This window comes from Lissotriton helveticus, chromosome 11 (genome assembly GCF_964261635.1).
Source record: "Lissotriton helveticus chromosome 11, aLisHel1.1, whole genome shotgun sequence".
In the NCBI taxonomy this organism is placed as follows: domain Eukaryota; kingdom Metazoa; phylum Chordata; class Amphibia; order Caudata; family Salamandridae; genus Lissotriton; species Lissotriton helveticus.
In genome coordinates, this window is record NC_136072.1 from 1,068,650,955 (window position 1) to 1,068,669,428 (window position 18,474).

The 18,474-nt window shown below is 43.8% G+C and overlaps 1 protein-coding gene across 2 annotated transcripts in view; it reads left to right on the forward strand.

Annotated features, from left to right (window-relative positions):
• DNAH10 (dynein axonemal heavy chain 10) overlaps positions 1-18,474 on the forward strand; it is a 2,445,728-nt gene that overhangs the window by 1,224,028 nt on the left and 1,203,226 nt on the right. For both annotated transcript variants that reach the window (XM_078667623.1, XM_078667624.1), the window contains one exon: positions 4,178-4,369. In XM_078667623.1, the coding sequence (XP_078523749.1) occupies positions 4,178-4,369 (192 nt within the window). The remainder of the gene's footprint in view (positions 1-4,177; positions 4,370-18,474) is intronic.

Here is an 18,474-nt window from a genome sequence, read left to right on the forward strand (position 1 = left end):
GGGTCAAGGCTGATTTGCATATGGCCATGTCTGAACTGGGTTGGTGTGGTGAGCAAAAAAATTATGGATTTAGGCCCAGATCTCTGTACTGGGGTGAATGTATGACATTGTTCTGCATTCTGTTCATCAACTGTTGTTTTTGCATGTTTAGTTTGTATACATGGCTAGCGGTTCCCCTAGTATGTAGTATCATTGCGTCTGCTACATGCACATGTTGTTTGTCATGTTGAATGTCATTATATAAGGTAGCACGTTTATTCATGAGTAGTGGTTTATCCCATTTACATATTGGTGTCTTAAAGAGCATACAGAAGTTTTTCTCACAGGTGAATAGTGCTACCACAATGGCAGGCATTCATTACTTTCCAAGAATGTCCAACTACACAGCGCTTCTAAGCTTACAGCCCTCAATCTTGCGTCCTTTCTTAAAAGGACACCAACTCCCAGAATTACACCAACATTCACACAGCTTTCTAACGACAGTTATCTGCTTCTCAATAAAATGCACTCCTACGGAATGTGAGCTGGCATACCGCATGTCCTTACTGTTTCAAACACAGTAACTTCCTGTGGCAATATCTATTCCCACTCACACAAACTAACTCCCAAACTTCAACTTGGCCTTCACTTCCAAGTTTGAAAACACATTTAGAGAAACGAACCAAGCTAAAAGCACCTTTGTTCAGAACAGAAGTCTCCCTCACTTCTGCAAAAGAAATTCATCGACCTCAGATACCACGAATTTCAAATAAAATACACTCCCTTTTAAATACGAACTGCCAATTGCACTTAGTGAATTGTTACACAATTTTCAACACTTGTCACACTCAAGGTCTGGCACACTTTTTTAACATGGTCTCCTACAGCCTTCTAACACGCTTTCAAACTGTTCTTCTTTTAATACCAGACTGCATTCTGACATGCATTCAATCATCTCTGGAATAACAGGAACAGTGCCAATAATTCTCGCCCTCTTTGCGGCCATCCTACTACTAATTCTACTTCTAGAAATGGATACTCTCTCTATGGTAACAACTATGTCCAACAGAATACGCCTCTACGCCAAGCTACATCAATACTGTAAAAAAAACGGAAAAACTTTTCGGCTACCTGCCTCTATTATCGGAGCTAGCTACAACATAACATTTATCTACACTTATGCAATATGCGTACAACCATTGTTTTATTGTAAAACTTGCCCATTCGACTGGCAAATGGATCTATACCTTGCCAACATCTCAACAATCGCTCCCAATATCCAACAGGTAATGGAGTATCTTGAAAACCATGAACATAATTGTTCTGGCAGTGGAGCAATGGCTAATGCAATGCAAAAAGTAATCGCAGCGGAATAGGATTTCTGCGCATCCGCGAAAGATCTCCTGCAATGTGCGACCTTTCACAACATCGCAGATTGCCTGACCCTTCAAATTACCACTCCAACATTCGAAGAACATTACTGTCCCTTCAAGGATATGAATTGGATCGCTTAGCTTTTCTCACACTATGGCAACAATAGCCTCTTGGGACATTACGCATCTCAAGCCGATGAAGAACTTCTGGACTGGAATCTCCAAGACTTGTAAGAAACTCACGTTATTCTTGAATGGATTTTTTTCCATCTTTTTTTTACTTTTTCCTTCAAATTTTTTATAATGCACTTCAATCCTACTACTTTGATATAATAACTTTCTAAGTATACTCAGACATTTGAACACTATCTTCATTATTGCCCCTTACGTCTCCACTATACCAACCAGGAATCTATGATGTATGGCCTAGGCAAATACGCTATTTACTTCCTAAATTAACCTAAACCCGACACCCATTTAGAAACCACGTCTATTCTTTGTGAACATGCTTCTCTGCCTGCCTGTTATTCACAAACCCCTTTCATACAATTTTACTCAAAGTCAGCCTCTGCTCAGAACCTCATGTTGAAAATGTAAAAAGACGATTTTGTTTAATAACTGGTTGGCACAGTGTGGTAATAGTAAACTACCTTTATTTTCATTATACAATTTATTTATTCATGTCTAATAGCTATGTGTAGGACACATAGAACTGTAATTTTCAATTCACTGATGCAGGAGCTTCGATTTAACTACAGCAGAAGCGGTTGGAGTTTGTCTCAGCTCGATGCCTTAGCTCTCTACGCAAGAATGTTTTTTTGAAACAGCTGAAGACAATAATGTGCGGTTTGACTACAAAGGAACCGAATGTGCTTCTCAGAAGCGCAATGTTTGTATTCATACTCAAAGTTCCAATGTGGGTAGAACTAGTACCAATACTGACCATCACCACATTGATTCTACCGTACAACAGATTGCTAACTATTGTACTGTTCATAATTTTCTGTTACAAAAAAGCACTGCCAAGGTACCTAAAAAGTTTGATGATTACATTTTGCAATTTCTTTTTTATTTCTTTCTTTTCTTAAAGGATACATGTGGTAATCGTATCCTACCTTTATTTTCCTTATAGAATGTTGTCATTCAAGTGTAATAGCTATTGTTTATTTCACATGCAACTGTAACATGTAATATGCAATTCACTGATGCAGGAGCTTACGTTTGAAGACAGCAAAAGTGGTTCAACTTTGCATCAGCTGGATGCCCTAGCTCATGCACTAGTGGGTCCAATTACGGCACTTAAATAAAGACACTCTCTATATCATTTTGAAACTCCATCCCTTTATTACACACAGCCACTTTATTAGACACACCTCACACAGACACAGCTAAATGCTGATTGACAAACACCAGAATGGTATACATTGATTTTTGGGTGTGACTGGTTGTTGCAAATAGAAGACTGTGGAGCTATCCTTTTTTAAATTTATTTTTTATTTAACGCGTCACTTGGTTTAGATTAAGCCAAATCCCTTGTTCATATAAAACCATTAATCATCAAGCTTTTTTCTAAACTGCTTTCATCATTAAATCTTTATTTCGGCCATGCGGCCATCAAAGATACACAACAAGATAAAACATATACACCATAAAACATCATCAATAACAATAAGACATACTTGTACATTATAAAATCGTACATATCTGTAGGTTAAAACTATAAAGGCTTACATATAGGAGACTGAAGCTAACTCAATGTCCGTGACTTCAGTAAACTGGTGCGAGTATGCCAGACATTGGTAAGAAATTTAGCCAATGCAAACACAATTGGACTCGAAAGATCAGTTTTTAAAATTCTATACATTGGGAGATACTCTCTGCCACCAAGGTTTCTAATGAGTGGGAGAAGCCAGTATCTCCTCGCTTTCGAGTACGTGGGGCAAAACAAAACTACATGCAAGTCACTTTCCTCAGCATAAGAGCATGTTGGACACTGCTTAGGGGAGGGCGGGTTTGTCCAAGAGCTCGTAAAAGCCCGTAAACTGCTTTAATTTCCAAGGCTGTCACGTAAAACTTTGCACCAGTGAAGAACCACCAGGATCATGCAATGTGGCCCTTTTTTGCCTTTCCCCTACCACAGACAGTACACTGTCTCCATATTAACCTCTGACCTTTCTGAAGATTTGCTTTCAAGTGTCAAGTTAATGATTATGCTCATTACATTTGATACCATGGCTGACCATCATCATAGATTTCTCCCACTGTGGTGTTTACCGCTTGTTCTTTACAGTTTGTATTCCCTTTGTATATGTTAACATATGTTTCATCATTTGTCATTTTCCTCCATTGTGCACATGTGTAGATGCTTCAACTTCTCTTTGCTGCACATACAGAATTTTGGTCGGCCAACTCTGGACTAACCTTATTCAGACTCTGTTACTTTTGAGTAGAGGGTGTCATGGGGAGCAGCACTACCTCACCTTTCCAGTAAGGTGTCATGTGGTAGGACAGCATTGCCTTTGCTGTGTGTTTTTTTTTGTTGCCTCTTGCTCTTCTCCATAGTCTTGTCTCCATGTCTACCTACTTTGAAGTTTATCATATATTGTAAGCCAACGATCCCTCTCTTTATTTGGTAACCTTGAGACAGCACCACACACAGATTGGCCTGCAGAATTTGTGTGCCCTAAATGCAAGAGATGGCACTTTAGCTGTGGTTGTTACTTTAGAGGTACATTTAGAAAGCCATATATACCTGTTTTGTACCTAAAAGTGTTGTTTTTTTGTTGTTTTTTTCAGAAGGTATTTCTTTTACTTTTTTTGTCTAGGATGTGGTACTGATGCGGGCTCTCAGAGACATGAATCTTCCAAAGTTTGTATTTGAGGATGTCCCTCTGTTCCTGGGCTTGATTTCAGATTTATTTCCAGGACTGGACTGCCCCCGGGTTCGCTACCCTAACTTTAATGATGCTGTGGAAGGGGCTTTAGAGGATAATGGATACATTCTCTTACCAATTCAGGTAAGAGGGTGTGATATGAACCCCGTTCTCTTTGAATATTAACACTTCTCATATGGACATAATTGCCATTGCTTGAAATGTACTATTGGAAAAGGCCTATAGAATCTAACTGTAGTGGTTCTTCTTAGAAGGTAATAAACCACATGCAATTCATGTTGCACAAGGGAGCCAACAGAGGCTCACCGTCCTCTTTTCCTCCCCCCCCCCCCCCGCACTAGTAAACAAACATATGGAAATATTTAAAGCACCAAGATTACCAGTACAAAATGATATAGACCCAGCTGTATCTACAGATTGCCTGGCCTACATTTTAGAGACCAGTACTGCGCTTGATATACTGAGAGTCTACGATCATTCTGCTCAAATAAAGAGGACCTCATTCTACATTTCTGATGTTCAGAACACACCCTGGAGGTTGAGATGCAGAGGGTCCATGAGAAATCAGTATGGAAATAAGCCTTTTCTGCCTATGCGCCAAACCTTAGATGTGAATTGTCTCTTTGCCTCACACTATACAAGTCTCTAGAATGATCTGTAAACCCACCTTTTTACACTATAACTGAAACACCTCACTGACTCACCCTTGCTTGCAACTACCAAATCCCCCCCCCCCTATTAGTTAGCAATCTGCACAACCCCATCTCTCAAAAATGTTTATTGCAAATGAGTTCCTCCTGATCATTTGTGTAACTGTCCTCAGCTGCACTGTGTGACATTGCACCTTCGCTTGGCATGTACCTCCTCATTACACTTCATTGACCCTCAACACATCATCCTTGACCCAGGCATGTGCTACAGATATAACCAATAAAATGAATAAACAGTTAATAAAAACAGTCTGAATTTTTATAGTGCGTCCAATGCCTATGGCATTGTGATGTATTCTGCCTTCTTATAAATAAACACATGCACAACCTTGCCTATTGTGCTTATTAGGACCAGGTGCTTTTTTGAACACACAGCTCCTGATCAGCTTAAAACTTTTAGTTTAAAGCCAAGCACAGAATCTTTATTCAGAAGTATTTTAAAACTGTATTTCTAGATTTATACACATATGCAAGTGGTAACTTAGTATCTGAGATACTCTAAATAGTTGTCCAGTGTTTCTAGTTTAATCCTGTATATCAACATTCGCTACTCCCATTGGATGTGAGCCTCTGGTTGCTCATGTGAAAGTCTGAGAATGCTTACTACAGTGGCATTTATTATGAATGTGTGGTTGCTCATTCCAAACAGAGCTTGCAGTCTAACTGAAAGGATCCAAAATGCAGTCCCTCGCTGACTGGTAACAACTGAATGGCCAGTTTTTGTTACATATTGACTGTTTTTGTGGCATCAAAAAAGGAGTTAATAATCTGTATTTTCAGTTTTCTGTAGTTCAGTAAACTAGACTGGTAGGAGAAAGTGTAAAGCTTTACACTAGTCTATTTGGAAAATATCTCTAAAACATGTGGCAGTCACGCTGTTACACAGGATGGGCCCGGATATTCAACATCGTCTACAATTCCTAAACTCCAGTTGTTGATCCCAGGAGAATTGTATCCAAATTTCAGTAAAACTTTGTGATTACTCAAAGGAGTTTGTAAGTAGGTATACTAGTGTAAGTATCATACACCACAAGATAAGCGACCTCTTGACCCTTTTAATTTTTTAAAAACATTTTCATGTATTGTCAATATAAAGTAGCGTAACATCCTAATTCACACAGTTATAGGAAGTACAACACACTTTTCTTCAGTTATCTCAGACAGATTGCCACCACATCTCAGGATTATGTACTTAATTCAATTCTGTAGCTGAACTATTCACTTTTGATGCCAGATTAATACTGAAATTGACTGCAGCAAAGGTACAATTGCCTAAACATCTGTCAAACATATCAATGTTCCAAACACCCCCCACCTCAATGCTTGGTTTATGAGAGTACTATTAGCATAGGTATACCATAACCAAGTGTTGTGGTCAGTTGTCGATACGCTAAAACATGGGGAGAATCGATAGGGAGGCAGCACAAGGGAGTGTCCACTGCTTTGGAAGCCGGGATAGTCAGACCTGTTAGTGGCATGCAGTGAGGTAGGATAGATGTGGACTCTTGACACTATTCATTTAGACATCTACCAGACACAATTGTCAATCACTGAGGTCTTCCGTTTTCTATGGCCCTATGAAAAGAAACTTAAAGTTACGAAAAAGTAAGAACAAAAAGTATTTAAAGGATCTTAGTTAAAATTGAGCTTAAAACTTTGGTTGGTGTATACATTGGTGTTGAAGACAAGCAAACTATGTATTGAATGGCCATTAGGCGCAACAACAAAAATCACCTTGTAATTGAGCTGGGCTTCTTTTGGAAGCAAATGTTGCAAATAGGTTGTGGTCAAACAGGTGGACTCCAGCTGTATAAAAACACACTTTTGAGAAATTTAGTTAGGCCCTTGGTTTGTAGGAGAACATGCATGAGATATGCATGGTCTTTCTGGATGTTCAGCACAGCTCCTACTAGTATGCCTCCGTCTCTTTTTCAAAGCATATGAGAAAAACGCTTCAATTAGGTACTTGGGAATGACCCTTGTTACCAGTTAGTACATTAGCTGTGTTAAATTAACTAATGGTTTAAATACATCATCTGCATTTCTAGCAGTGATTGTTATAAAGGCTAATGCTCAAAGTACAGTCAATGTTCAAGGTCTAGAATGTTCACATCTCTGATTATTTTCATTATTAAGTCAGGCTGTTGAAAGTTCAGAGCAAGTACACCACTTTTCTAAATTTGTAGTGTATTCTTAATTCAGGAATGCAGAGCCTGTGTTAGCACGGGAACTATGTTTTCCATCCTTAAGTATTTGCAGCATTAACTTCAGCATTTACTGATTATAAAAAACGGTATGTTGTTCATGATTTCCACAGCAGATTTATTATACTTCGCATCATTCATGTTAACTTATTTATGACACTTATCTTTTATCTCCTTCATATAATTTTCCCACATTGGACTGCCCCAGCAAAGCAATGTTTTTACATGGCTTGACCCGAGACATCCCATCCTCCACCACTAAGGCACATGCAAAAAAGCCTAAATTACTTTGCTTATCTAGTTAGTTTTCCCAAATCCCTCACCCTCTTCATTGTGGCCACCGTTTGATACCCCTTGTCTACAAAAGCATCTTGGAAGATGCCTCTGTCATTTACTGGATCCGTATTAGCAGTTCCTGACTTGGCCAGATGCAAGCAGCCTTGTCTCAGAGGGGTGACTTTGTTCTGACAAATATTTCCAGCTTGCAGTTTTGTATCAATCTAGAGATTTTTCTGTAGGATTTTAACAGAGTATAAATGATCAAATATGCCACTTTTGTTACAAGTGGAAATTTCTGTTCTAGACCTACCTAGGGGAGCACAAGCATGCTATTAACTTTTAGAAGTTGCTCTGAATTATATCTTGATATCACCCATGCATTAGTGTGATACCCGAAAACACTGCCTCTGAAAAGGGAGGATTGTTGACATAGAAAATTTAAGATGCTGTCATTGCTTATCTGGTGAATGCAATTGCACTTTCATTTTGGTGGTAGATAATGAACTGCAGAAAACAGTGGCACTTGGTTAACTTTAAAAGCTGTGGGGTGTGAATAACAGCATTCCCATGTATCACCATCTTGATTAATTAATTTATTGTGGCTAAACAAGTTTAAATTAACTTTAGCCTTACATTGGAGAAAGATCAGCACCAAACATGGTCACCCACTTGTACTGCAGCAAACTCCTGTAGAATAAATGAAGAGTCTATAACCCTAACCCTCCATAGAAAATAATCTAAAATACATTTAAATAAATCTACATTTAAAATATATGAATATAAATGTTTTTAAGGTCCTAGACGTCTAACTTATGTTTGTAGTGTGGCTGATTCAATCAGTAAATATAAGTTGTAATAATTGTTGCTAAGGTGAAAAACATAAATAAATAATCCTAAATATTAAAATGTAATCCACAATTCTATATTTTTTACTTTGTTTAAAAAGTCTAATGTTGGTAAAATTAATTAAAAACAACGTATAAACAAGTTTGATGAAATTAAAATGTAGGGGAGAGTGTGATTTTAATTTTAAAGTGAAAAAGAATATGTAAAAAATCATAAATGTCAATTCATGTACAAATTAAAACAAAGTTGATTTAGGAGGTAGTGTGTTGTATTCTTTTAACTTGATTTAATTTCCCTATATTTTCCATGGGGAGATGTCTGTTCCGATGGCGAAGATCTTCACAAAAAGGTCTGCGTTGTAGGAGTCTGGGTGAAGACTCTTAAGTCTTCACCTAGGTGTACATCTCCACTCAGAAATGGTGAATAGCAAAAATGAGTAGATTTACACCTGGTTGTAGGAGTAGATTCTAATGTGGTTAGATTCTAATGTGGTTAGTTATAGTGAGGATTGCTTTCCTGATTAAGGTGTTTTTTGGTTTGCTAATAACTTTGGTGCCTTTTGACGGATCATATGAAACTTTCTAAGAAATAAGGAAATTCACCTCAGCTCCTTCCTGTAAAGTTTTTGATCAATCAAGCGGGGGCAAAGAAAAAGGAAGGTCCCAGAAGCAAACTTACCCATGCATTTTCCATAGATTTACCACTGCAGAAACTGCTGAATGGAATTGCACCAAATTTGTTAGGAAGCGAGATTTTGGCCCACAGATCGTGCTTCTTGTGATTTGATGTTAATCCGTTCAGAAGTTTTTGAAAAATGATGGTTCACAAATGTTTGCATATCTGAATGGTTGGGTCTGAGGCCCTGTCGCCAGAACCCCTTGAACCCAATTTAAATAAAATGGAGAGTTCTGATTGGCCCAGGGAGTTTTTTTCCCTTGGGCCAATTTGGTCCCTCTGTAGTCAGACTCTTATGGGAGCGAGTGTTCTGATTGGCTGCCAGCCAAATTAAAAGAATGTTGCTGGCACCTATTACAGGACTGGAGGCCTTATCCCCTCTGTCCTGAAGTTTTACAAAAAATTATATAAGGGGGCAAGCTAAGGATACTGTGCTCCCCTACGCCTGTGGGGAAAACCATAGTGATCCCCTTGAGTTAAAATACAAATTTAAAAAATCAGCAATTATCGCCACAATCCCTCAGGATTTCTGAGTGATTATGGAAAAAGTAGGGCCAACATCACCGAGCTAATTTGGTCTCCGGGGATCCCATGCACTGGGAGCAAATCATAAAAAAGGGGTGCAGGTCATGCAGCTCCCTCCCTGAGCCTGAATAGGCCTCAGGGACCCATACCATTGGACTGAAATCAATAAAAATGGATAGGGAGGCTGCATGACACCCCTCCCTGAGCCTTAAAAGGCCCGGGAACCCCAATTCCCGGGGCCATAAATAACTTGAAAGGCCAAATAATAAAAAAAGGAGAGGGAGGCTGTGTGGCCTCCCTCTTCAATCTTATTTTGGCCCCTTGGACCCCATCCTCTGGGGTATTTTCTAAATTATGGGTGGATGCCTTGGTGTCCACCCAGTGCACCCACCAACCACCACGTTGGTGGAGCCGGTATTGCTCCCGCCTGGAGCTGCAGCTGAATTCTGTTTGCCCCCTCCAAGTGGAAGCTATATGTGTTTGAGAAACAGAACAAAACTCTGCTCCCAGTCAGACGGAGTATTTTTAAATCTGCTGTTGACTGGGACCGGACATCCATGTTTGTTCCTGTTTGGTGGAATTTTTAAAAATACTCCTTCCAGATGGGAGCTTGCACTTGTTTCTCTGCCGTCATCATTGCAGGCAGGGAAACAACTGTGTCGTGAGGTGGGCTTCCCATGACACAGTACATGAGCTGGCCCTGAGGGATGGGGTCCCTAGGGCATTTAAAGGCTCAGAGAGGGGAGCTATACACCCTCTCCTTTTTTTTAAATTGTATTAGTCCCTTGGGTGGGGTCTCTAAGAGCTATTAAGGCTCAGAGAGATGTGGCACACGTCCCCCTCCCCTTAGAATTTAGGCCAGAGGGATGAGGTCCTCAGGGTCTAATAAGGCTCAGGGAGGGGTTCCTCTCTGTCCCTCCTCTTTTTTATTATATTTGGACACAGCGGATAGGGTCCATGGGAGCTCCCCGTTTTTACTGTGTTTGGCCCAAGGGGATGGGTTCCCTGGGGCCTATTAAGCCTCAGGGAGGGGGGCACAAACCCCCTTCTCTATTTAATAGTATTTAGTACTGGGGATGGTGTCTCAGGGGCCTAATAAAGCTTGGGGAGGGGGACAGCATGGCCCCTCTCCCCATTTTTACAGAATTTTGCCCCGGGGGATGGGGCCCTTGGGGCCTGAGAAGGTTTGAAGAGGGGGCCCCCTCTCCTTTTAATTGAATTTGGCCCAGAGGAGGGAGTCCACTGGGCCTAATAAGGCTTGGGGAGGGTGGCCCATGGCCCCTGCCCTTTTTAATTTAATTTGGCCGTGAGGCACCTGGGCCTAATGAGGCTTCGGGAGGGGGGGTCTGCTCACCCATCTCCTCTTAAAATATATTTCTGATGGATATATCTGCCTGTGGATTTTTCACCTTTTGAATTACTCCTGCGCCAGCATTCCACAGAATTTATTTTCTTAGCTCCCCACGGTTCCGCTTGCGACTCCGTATGACGTCACTGGAGCCATAAGAAGACTTTGTCGGCCTGCTGACCTCAGTTACCTTTTTTCCCGCCGTCGATGTGTAATGGTTTTTTCTGGGACTCTCCATTTTACACGTGATAACATTGTTCCTATTTTCTACCTCATGTTGCACTGGATTGGCTACTTCGAAGAAGTCGAGTTTCAAGCCCTGCAGGGAGTGTGGGGGCCATATGTCCCTTTCTCTTTCTTCGGACCATGACATCGAAGGGTGTTTATGCTGTCGGAAGATAAACCTAAAGGCACTGAAAGAACATGAGGCAAAACTCTTAATGGCGCGGGCGAAAAAAAGAGAAGAGGGGACGCAAGAGATCGAAGTTGTCGACCTCGCATACTTCGAAATCGAAGAATCTTAAGAAAAGAGAGATATGGGTCTCAACATCGGCCTTCGAATGGCATTGCTTCTAGGTCAGCCTCCCCTGTACAGCGGCGTCATGACAAGGATGCTATCTCGCAGCCACCTAATCCTTCTCCACAGGTGACTTCGGCCCACTTTCCGCCGTCGAGGGATTCTCCGGCACCCAGGAAGTCTTCTCCTGCGGCTTCACCTGTACCGGCTCCGATGTCTCCAGGGCCGCAGCCTCAGCCCCCGTAAGGCCTCGGATAGATGCATACCAGGGGGCTTCAGATCCTTATCCTCCTTTTCCAGGACCAGGAGCGGATCCGTTGCATTTCCTAAATGCAATGTTTAACATGTTTGCCAAGGCATCTTACCCTACCGGTGCGCCGTCTGGCCCCTTGGGTCTGCTTGCCTTTAATTTTGACATCCCCCTGCAGTATGCCCTTGCATCTTTCGTGTTTTTCATGCCGATGACTCCATCATGGCAGTTTCTGGCGCTGAGGTTTTCGACTCTGATACCTCAGCCTCCGGCGCTGTCTGGCTTTAGGCCGACGATTTCTCAGATTCAAGCGGCACCGTTGCCCACTTCGGAAGGTCCTCCTTCGACGCCTGCGCCGTTGACACCGGCGTGACGGTTGGTGTCACTGACGCCAATCCTGAAGCGACGTTCCAGTAGAAAAGCACAAAGACTGCTGAAGGAAGATGAGTACTAGCAAGAACATGAGGAAGGGGAGAGCCTCGACTCCGTGGTGACTTTGAGGGCCTACGGGAGGCCCTTAAAGTCGCCACTTCCCCGGAGTGGGAGCTTTGTTCTCCGAAGGCCTTGCCTTAACAGGACGTTGCCTCTTACCACTCTGTCATCAGGAAAGCTGCTGACCTGTTGGACCTTCAGTTGCGCTCAGCTCAGGTGACGTCAAATATCTTGACTGAAGTGTTGCATTCTCTTTCCTCTTCTGTTGAGCCTCTGCTGCCTTTCAATGAGGCATTGACAGGGCCGATCATGGAGGTGTGGCAAAAGCCCTTGTCTGCCCCTGCAGTTTCTAGGTCAGTGGCAAGACGGTATAAGCCTGCTCCTAGTGACTCAGCATTTCTTTATGCCCATCCTTTGCCAGAAAGCTTGGTGGTTCAGGCTTCTTGTTCCAAGCAGTCAACTGGATACTTTGCCACCACCCCGGGGAATAGAGACTCAAAAAAACTATAACAGTCTGCTAAAAGGTGTTCTACTCAGCAAGTATGGCTCTGAAGTCAACAAATGCCATATGTTTGCTAGGAAGGTACATTGGTGTACTATTGAACTCTGTCAAGCAAGTAGCTCCTAAGTTGCCTGAAGATGACCGTGTTCATTTTTTGGAAGCGCTATCATTCACACAAGCTGCAGCCCGTCAGGTCATTCAATCGGGTCTGGAGAGTACAGACTCGGTCGCCAGGGTGATGTCCTCCTCAGTGGTTACCAGGAGGCATGGCTGACTTAGGTCTTCAGGTTTCTCACCAGAAGTACAGGCTACTTTGCTTGACCTACCCTCCGATGAATCTAGATTGTTTGAAATGAAGGCGAATTCTGCACTACAGAGCTTCAAGGACTGCTACTGCTAGAGCTTTGGGTCTGCTGTCACAGCCCGGGGGCTATGGATACGAAAGGTATCAAGGCGTTGGAAAGGTGGCTTCCTTTCGAGGCCATCAGCAGCCACAGCATCAGCAGCAGCAGCTGAACTGTCTGTACAGGCCATACAGAGAAAAAGGTAGAGGCCGTCTACGGGGAGCCTCTCGAATATAGTCGTCCTTCTCCTCCTCCACTCCTGTCCCCACCACTGGTACCACGGGAAATCCGTTCTAGATCCCCCATCTAGAGTGGAGTAGTGTGGCTCACTGGTTAGAGGCGGCAGGCCTGAGAGCAGAAGTCAGCCCGGGACCAGGGTTCAATTCCCGACGCGTCAGGGTCATGGACCTTGGTCAGCGGACTCGATAATTCTCGCTTCGGTGCTTACTCTAATCAGGGGTTCCACTCGGCAACTCTGGGCATTAGCTTGCCTAATCTCCACAACGGCCCCACCAATTCTGGGGATGCCTGGCTCCACCTTGGGGACTCCCAGCAAGGGACCATCCCACAGGGAAAGCCAGGACGGGTTCCCCAGAGTTATACAGCGCCGGGACGCCCCGTTGCTGGGGCAGCTGTGCGATTTACAAGTATACTACATTTACATTTACATCTTGGAGCATGTTGGTCCTGTAGGGTTTCGGTGTCCCATTTTCTACAAGATTAGAGATCGGTTACTTTGGACTGTTGGGTTTTCAATCTTGTGGAAAATGGGTACGCCCTAATTTTTCAAGAGTTTCCACCTCCTTACCCTTTTCCACAACCTTACCCTCCTCGTCAGGGCTGGTGTTCAGAGGACCATTTGCTACTTTTGCAACAGCAGCCTTGCTGCAGAAAGGTGCAATATATGTGGTTCCGGAGGAGGAAAGGGGTCAGGGATGCTACTCCCGTTATTACCTGATCCCCAAGAAGGACGTCCGGTTGAGACCAATCCTGGAACTCAGGATTTTGAATTTTTACCTCACTCAGGAAAAGTTCAAGATGTTGACCCTAGCTCAGGTTCTTTTGGCGTTGCTGTAGGAAGACAGGATGGTGTCGATCGACTTGCAGGATGTGTATTCCCACATCCCTATTCTGAAGTGGCATAAGAAGTATCTCCGGTTTACAGTAGGAACTCAACAGCACCAGTTTGCGGTCCTTCCTTTCTGTCACACTACCGCACCACGGGTCTTCACAAAGGTGATGGCGGTGGAGGCAGCACATCTCAGAAGATCAGGGATTCTGGTTTTCCCCTATCTGGACAACTGGCTGCTTAAACCAAAGTTGCTAGAGATTGTGCTGCGTCACTTGCAAGTAACAAGGCAACTGTTGTTCAACTTGGGTTTCTCAATAAATGTACCCAAATCTCAGCTGGTGCCCTCTCGGCGCAGCCTGTTCATAGTGGCAGTACTTGATACTACTGGGTGTCGAGCTTTCCCATCGCCACCGAGGATTCTCGACATTCAGGAGATGATTCCTTTGTTTCATGATAGAGCGGTTGTTCCAGTCCTGAAGGTCCTACGCTTGCTCGGTCTGTTCGCTTCCTGCATACTGTTGGTCAACCATGCAGGCTGGCACATGAGGGCACGCCAGTGGTGCCTCCACAGGCAGTGATACCAGCACAATGGAGATTGCTCGTTGAAGGTCAGAATCTCCAGAGATACTGCAGCGGAGCTGTCTTGGTGAAGTGTGCTGGGCAACCTGTCTCAAGGAAAGCCTTTTCAACCTTCTCCACCGGTGGCCACAGTAATCACGATTGGCTCCACTCTAGGGCAGTGGCGGATGGTGCCATTTGAAAGTGGGGGGGCGTAAAACAATTGTCGTACTGCATTGCGGCGCGTGAGCATAGTGAGCGTGCCTGAACCACCTACGGGGGGTTTCTCCCCTCAAGAATTTTTTTTAAAACGAGTGGGCAAATTGTGGATTTTCAAGCAAATTTGAGAAAGCAGAAAGGTGTCAACCACTCTGAGGTCTGATGACCCTGTCCAGTCGTCGGCCGGCCTCTCCACATCCCTCACCCTGTGGGTTCTACTAAGGTCACCCCTGTGATCTCTATTGCATTACACAAATAAAACGTGGGGACATTAAAACCATCATCCCATACCAAGTGGAAAGCCTGTGTTAAATCTGAATCGGTGTTTAGTGCAGCCTACATCCCATTGTTGTTTTGAGCCATGTGCTAGCCCTGCCCATGCGTTACTAGCCAGCGAGACAGTAGCCTCTAATAATGCACTGCACGAGGGAACATCAAAAGGACACCCAAGCTCCCCAAAACAGAGAACATAGAATGTACAGCACTACCAGAACCTTTCAAGCATTGCACCAATATAATATGTAATAATGCCTGAGGAGATAGTGCTTAGAATGACTGCACAAACAGAAGACTGAATACACCACTTTGAAAGAACATTTAGTTGCAATGAATCAAAGCACATACCAAGCACAGCACCAACAGGACTGTTCAGCACTTTACCAACAGAACCTACAGCACAAACAAAACACTGAACACACTGCACCAATGAAACATACAATCACTGCTCCAGTATATTATCCAAGCATTAGTAGACTGAACTACACCATCAGGACTTTACTACAACAATAAAACACAGCACAGTGGAGCATACCACACAAAGCGCCAACAGAACATCCAATCCATGCGCCCAGCCAGTCATATAACGTGCCACACCAAGAGAACATTAAAGCTACACATTCAGTGCACTAAACCTATAGAGCATCTGATGTCAAGTGCCAGCCTAGTGCTGACAGGAGGGGAGGATGAGAACACCTCACGCACTGCACTTTTTTAACATCTTAAAACAATATCACAACAGCCATTTGAATGCAGGGAACATAAAACCACTGCACTGTGAAGAATCCAAAGCACTACCCCAAGACTTCTGAAGCAATGTGCCCAGTCGCGGCTAAAAAAATAAAATGAAAACTTACCTGACCAGGCCAGCGCCCCCTCTGCCTCCGAGATCCTACACCTCACCCCCACCAGAATGGATGGCGCTTAGGACAGCCCCAGAGCATGTGCAGCAGTGTGCCCTTCTGTCCGCAACCCTGTGAGCACTAGTTGGAATTACTCCTATATAAACAAGGAGCTCTAGGGGGAAAAATGTCAACGGCGCTCCCCACTCAAACCATTCATTCATAACAAAAGCTCTTGATATGTCTCACACATTTGATTCTCAATACATGGGGTCCCTCTATTTCACTTCTGGGATGGAAAAGCTTCTTATCTATCTAGACGGGTCCTACCCGTAGGGAAAAACCATATATGAAAAAATGAAAATAAAGATATATAAAAATATGAAGTGCCTCACGTAAATAACCACCAGGGAGCCAATAGGCAGTTTTTCAGCAATATGCTCACTTTTACATCATCGAAAGCTTTCTTATACATACGGAGGAACCAACAACTGAACAAGATCAGAATAATTTTTTATATGTGCATGTTTTCTATATAATCCTATTGTGTGTAGCACACATCTCAATAAAACCTTCCTCGGCCCCCATATAAGGAGGAGAAAATTCTTTCGCACAAGAAAAATACATTAAAATGAGTTGCGTGCAGCACATAGCAACTGTCATTAATTTTTATGCCCACACTCGTGATGAAAAAGAGCATACCACGTTTAGACCATTTTAAGAAGAACAGAAGACATGTTTCATTGCTCCCTCTGTACTAACTGGCAATGTAATCAGGGCATGAGGACTAGATTTCACCCTTGTGTGCACCAGACTTGTCTGTTAAAAGAACAAACAGCATGGCAGACATATGTAATACAGATACCATACAAAGCTGCCCACACTCCAGGTGGGAGATGGGGATAGTTACTATCTGGCCACCAGGTGAGTTCCTGCTAGTAGGCCACCGGGAAGGAGATAGCTTTTGAGAATGCTCAGTCACCTGAGAGAGACATGGTATACATCCATTCATACTCTTTTTAGGGTTCTGCCTTTTCAGAAACCACAGCCAAAGTGTTTATTACTAGGCTTTGGATGAAGACAAATTATCTCAACGGCTCCACACACATATACAAATCCTTGCAAACATGCCCATGCGGACCCGAGGCCTCTCCAGGAATAACCACTTCCCCGAGCTGCCTGGAGGCCCCACAGATGGGCATTCAGAACCAGAATCTCTTGATAGACGGGTGCCCGAGCACAGATGCCATCACAGACACGGGGATTTTCCAAACCTATCTAGTGTGAAGAAAAGTCTCACCTTTGGCCATTTCGCAGCTCACTACTGCTATGACTTAGCTCTGCCACCAGATTGGCGAGGACAGGGCTGAGAATCTGTTCTTTGGCGTAATTCCAAAACACGTCACTAGCCAAAGAGGGCCTTCTAGTCATGCTGAGGGTCCAAGCCCTTGCCTCACTGGAGGCAGAGGAGGGGCTGCTAGAAGGCAGCAGCAGCCTCAGGGATAGGTTCTGTTGAAAGGGCAGGAGCTGGTGGCCAATGAGCGTAGATAACACGCCTGACCAGAAGGAGCCTTCGTCCCAAGGTCAAGTGAAGGGGTGACCTGGGACAGGAACATTTTGAGGTGCATACTGCACGCTCCTAAAATACCAAACACGCACCAGAGGGATACACCTCAGACCCTGGGCTCCAATCACACCCCAGATGTTTCAAAGACTCCAAACAAAGCTCCAAATATTAAGAACTTGAAAGCGCTATCCCACTCCACCAGCTTCCAAGCACTTCCATAAGCCTCCAAGACCGCCAACAAACCCCAGCTCCAGAGTGCCTGGAAACAACTGTTAGAGTCCAAGTAGCGCTACTCAAATATACAATAAACAGATTTAGGGCCCCTTTGGCAAAGAGCTTAATACACCCAGTTGCACCTGAGCATTAAATGAAACATAGAGATGTATTTTGGGAACCAGGCTGCCGTTTGCCTCGGAGGCATTACCTGGAATCGTGGCAGGACTGCTTATTGTATAACGGGATTATCTTTCTGGTTTTGTAATAATTCCTGTTTATCCAGCGCCTCCTCTCTGTTTTCGTTGTGGCGCTTTTGAGCACCACAAACCCATTTACATTTCTACTTCTGGTGCTCATGAAGTTTCGGACATTCCTTTTTAGCTGTAGTTTGTTTTTTTTTTATTCCAGGAAGGGGTAGTGGTGTGTTGAATTTCAGCAACATTGCATCAACTGAAAATCCATAATTTACCACTGTCATTTAGCACTAAATGCGTCCTCTCGTCAACGTTTGAATGCAAATTGCAAAGCCACATTCTGCATTGAAAAATAGAGTGAAAAACACAGTTACCACTCGCATTTGCGCCTGCCCGAGGCCACGCAGTGGCCATAGAGAGGGCGGGCCACTAGTCTCGGAGGGCTGTCCCGCCCCCAGCAGGATGTAGCTTCTCCTCCTCCTGGTTGGAGGAGGCGGCTGGACGTGATTCTCGTCCGGGGCGGCGGGGAGGGGCCTCCGTGGGTACTTAGGTTTCTGCACCACGTTGGAGGGCCTCTTTGCCGCCCCGGACGCCGTCTGTTCTCGTCGGGACACTCTTTTACTATGCGGTGAGTGTGGCCTTACCCCCCCCC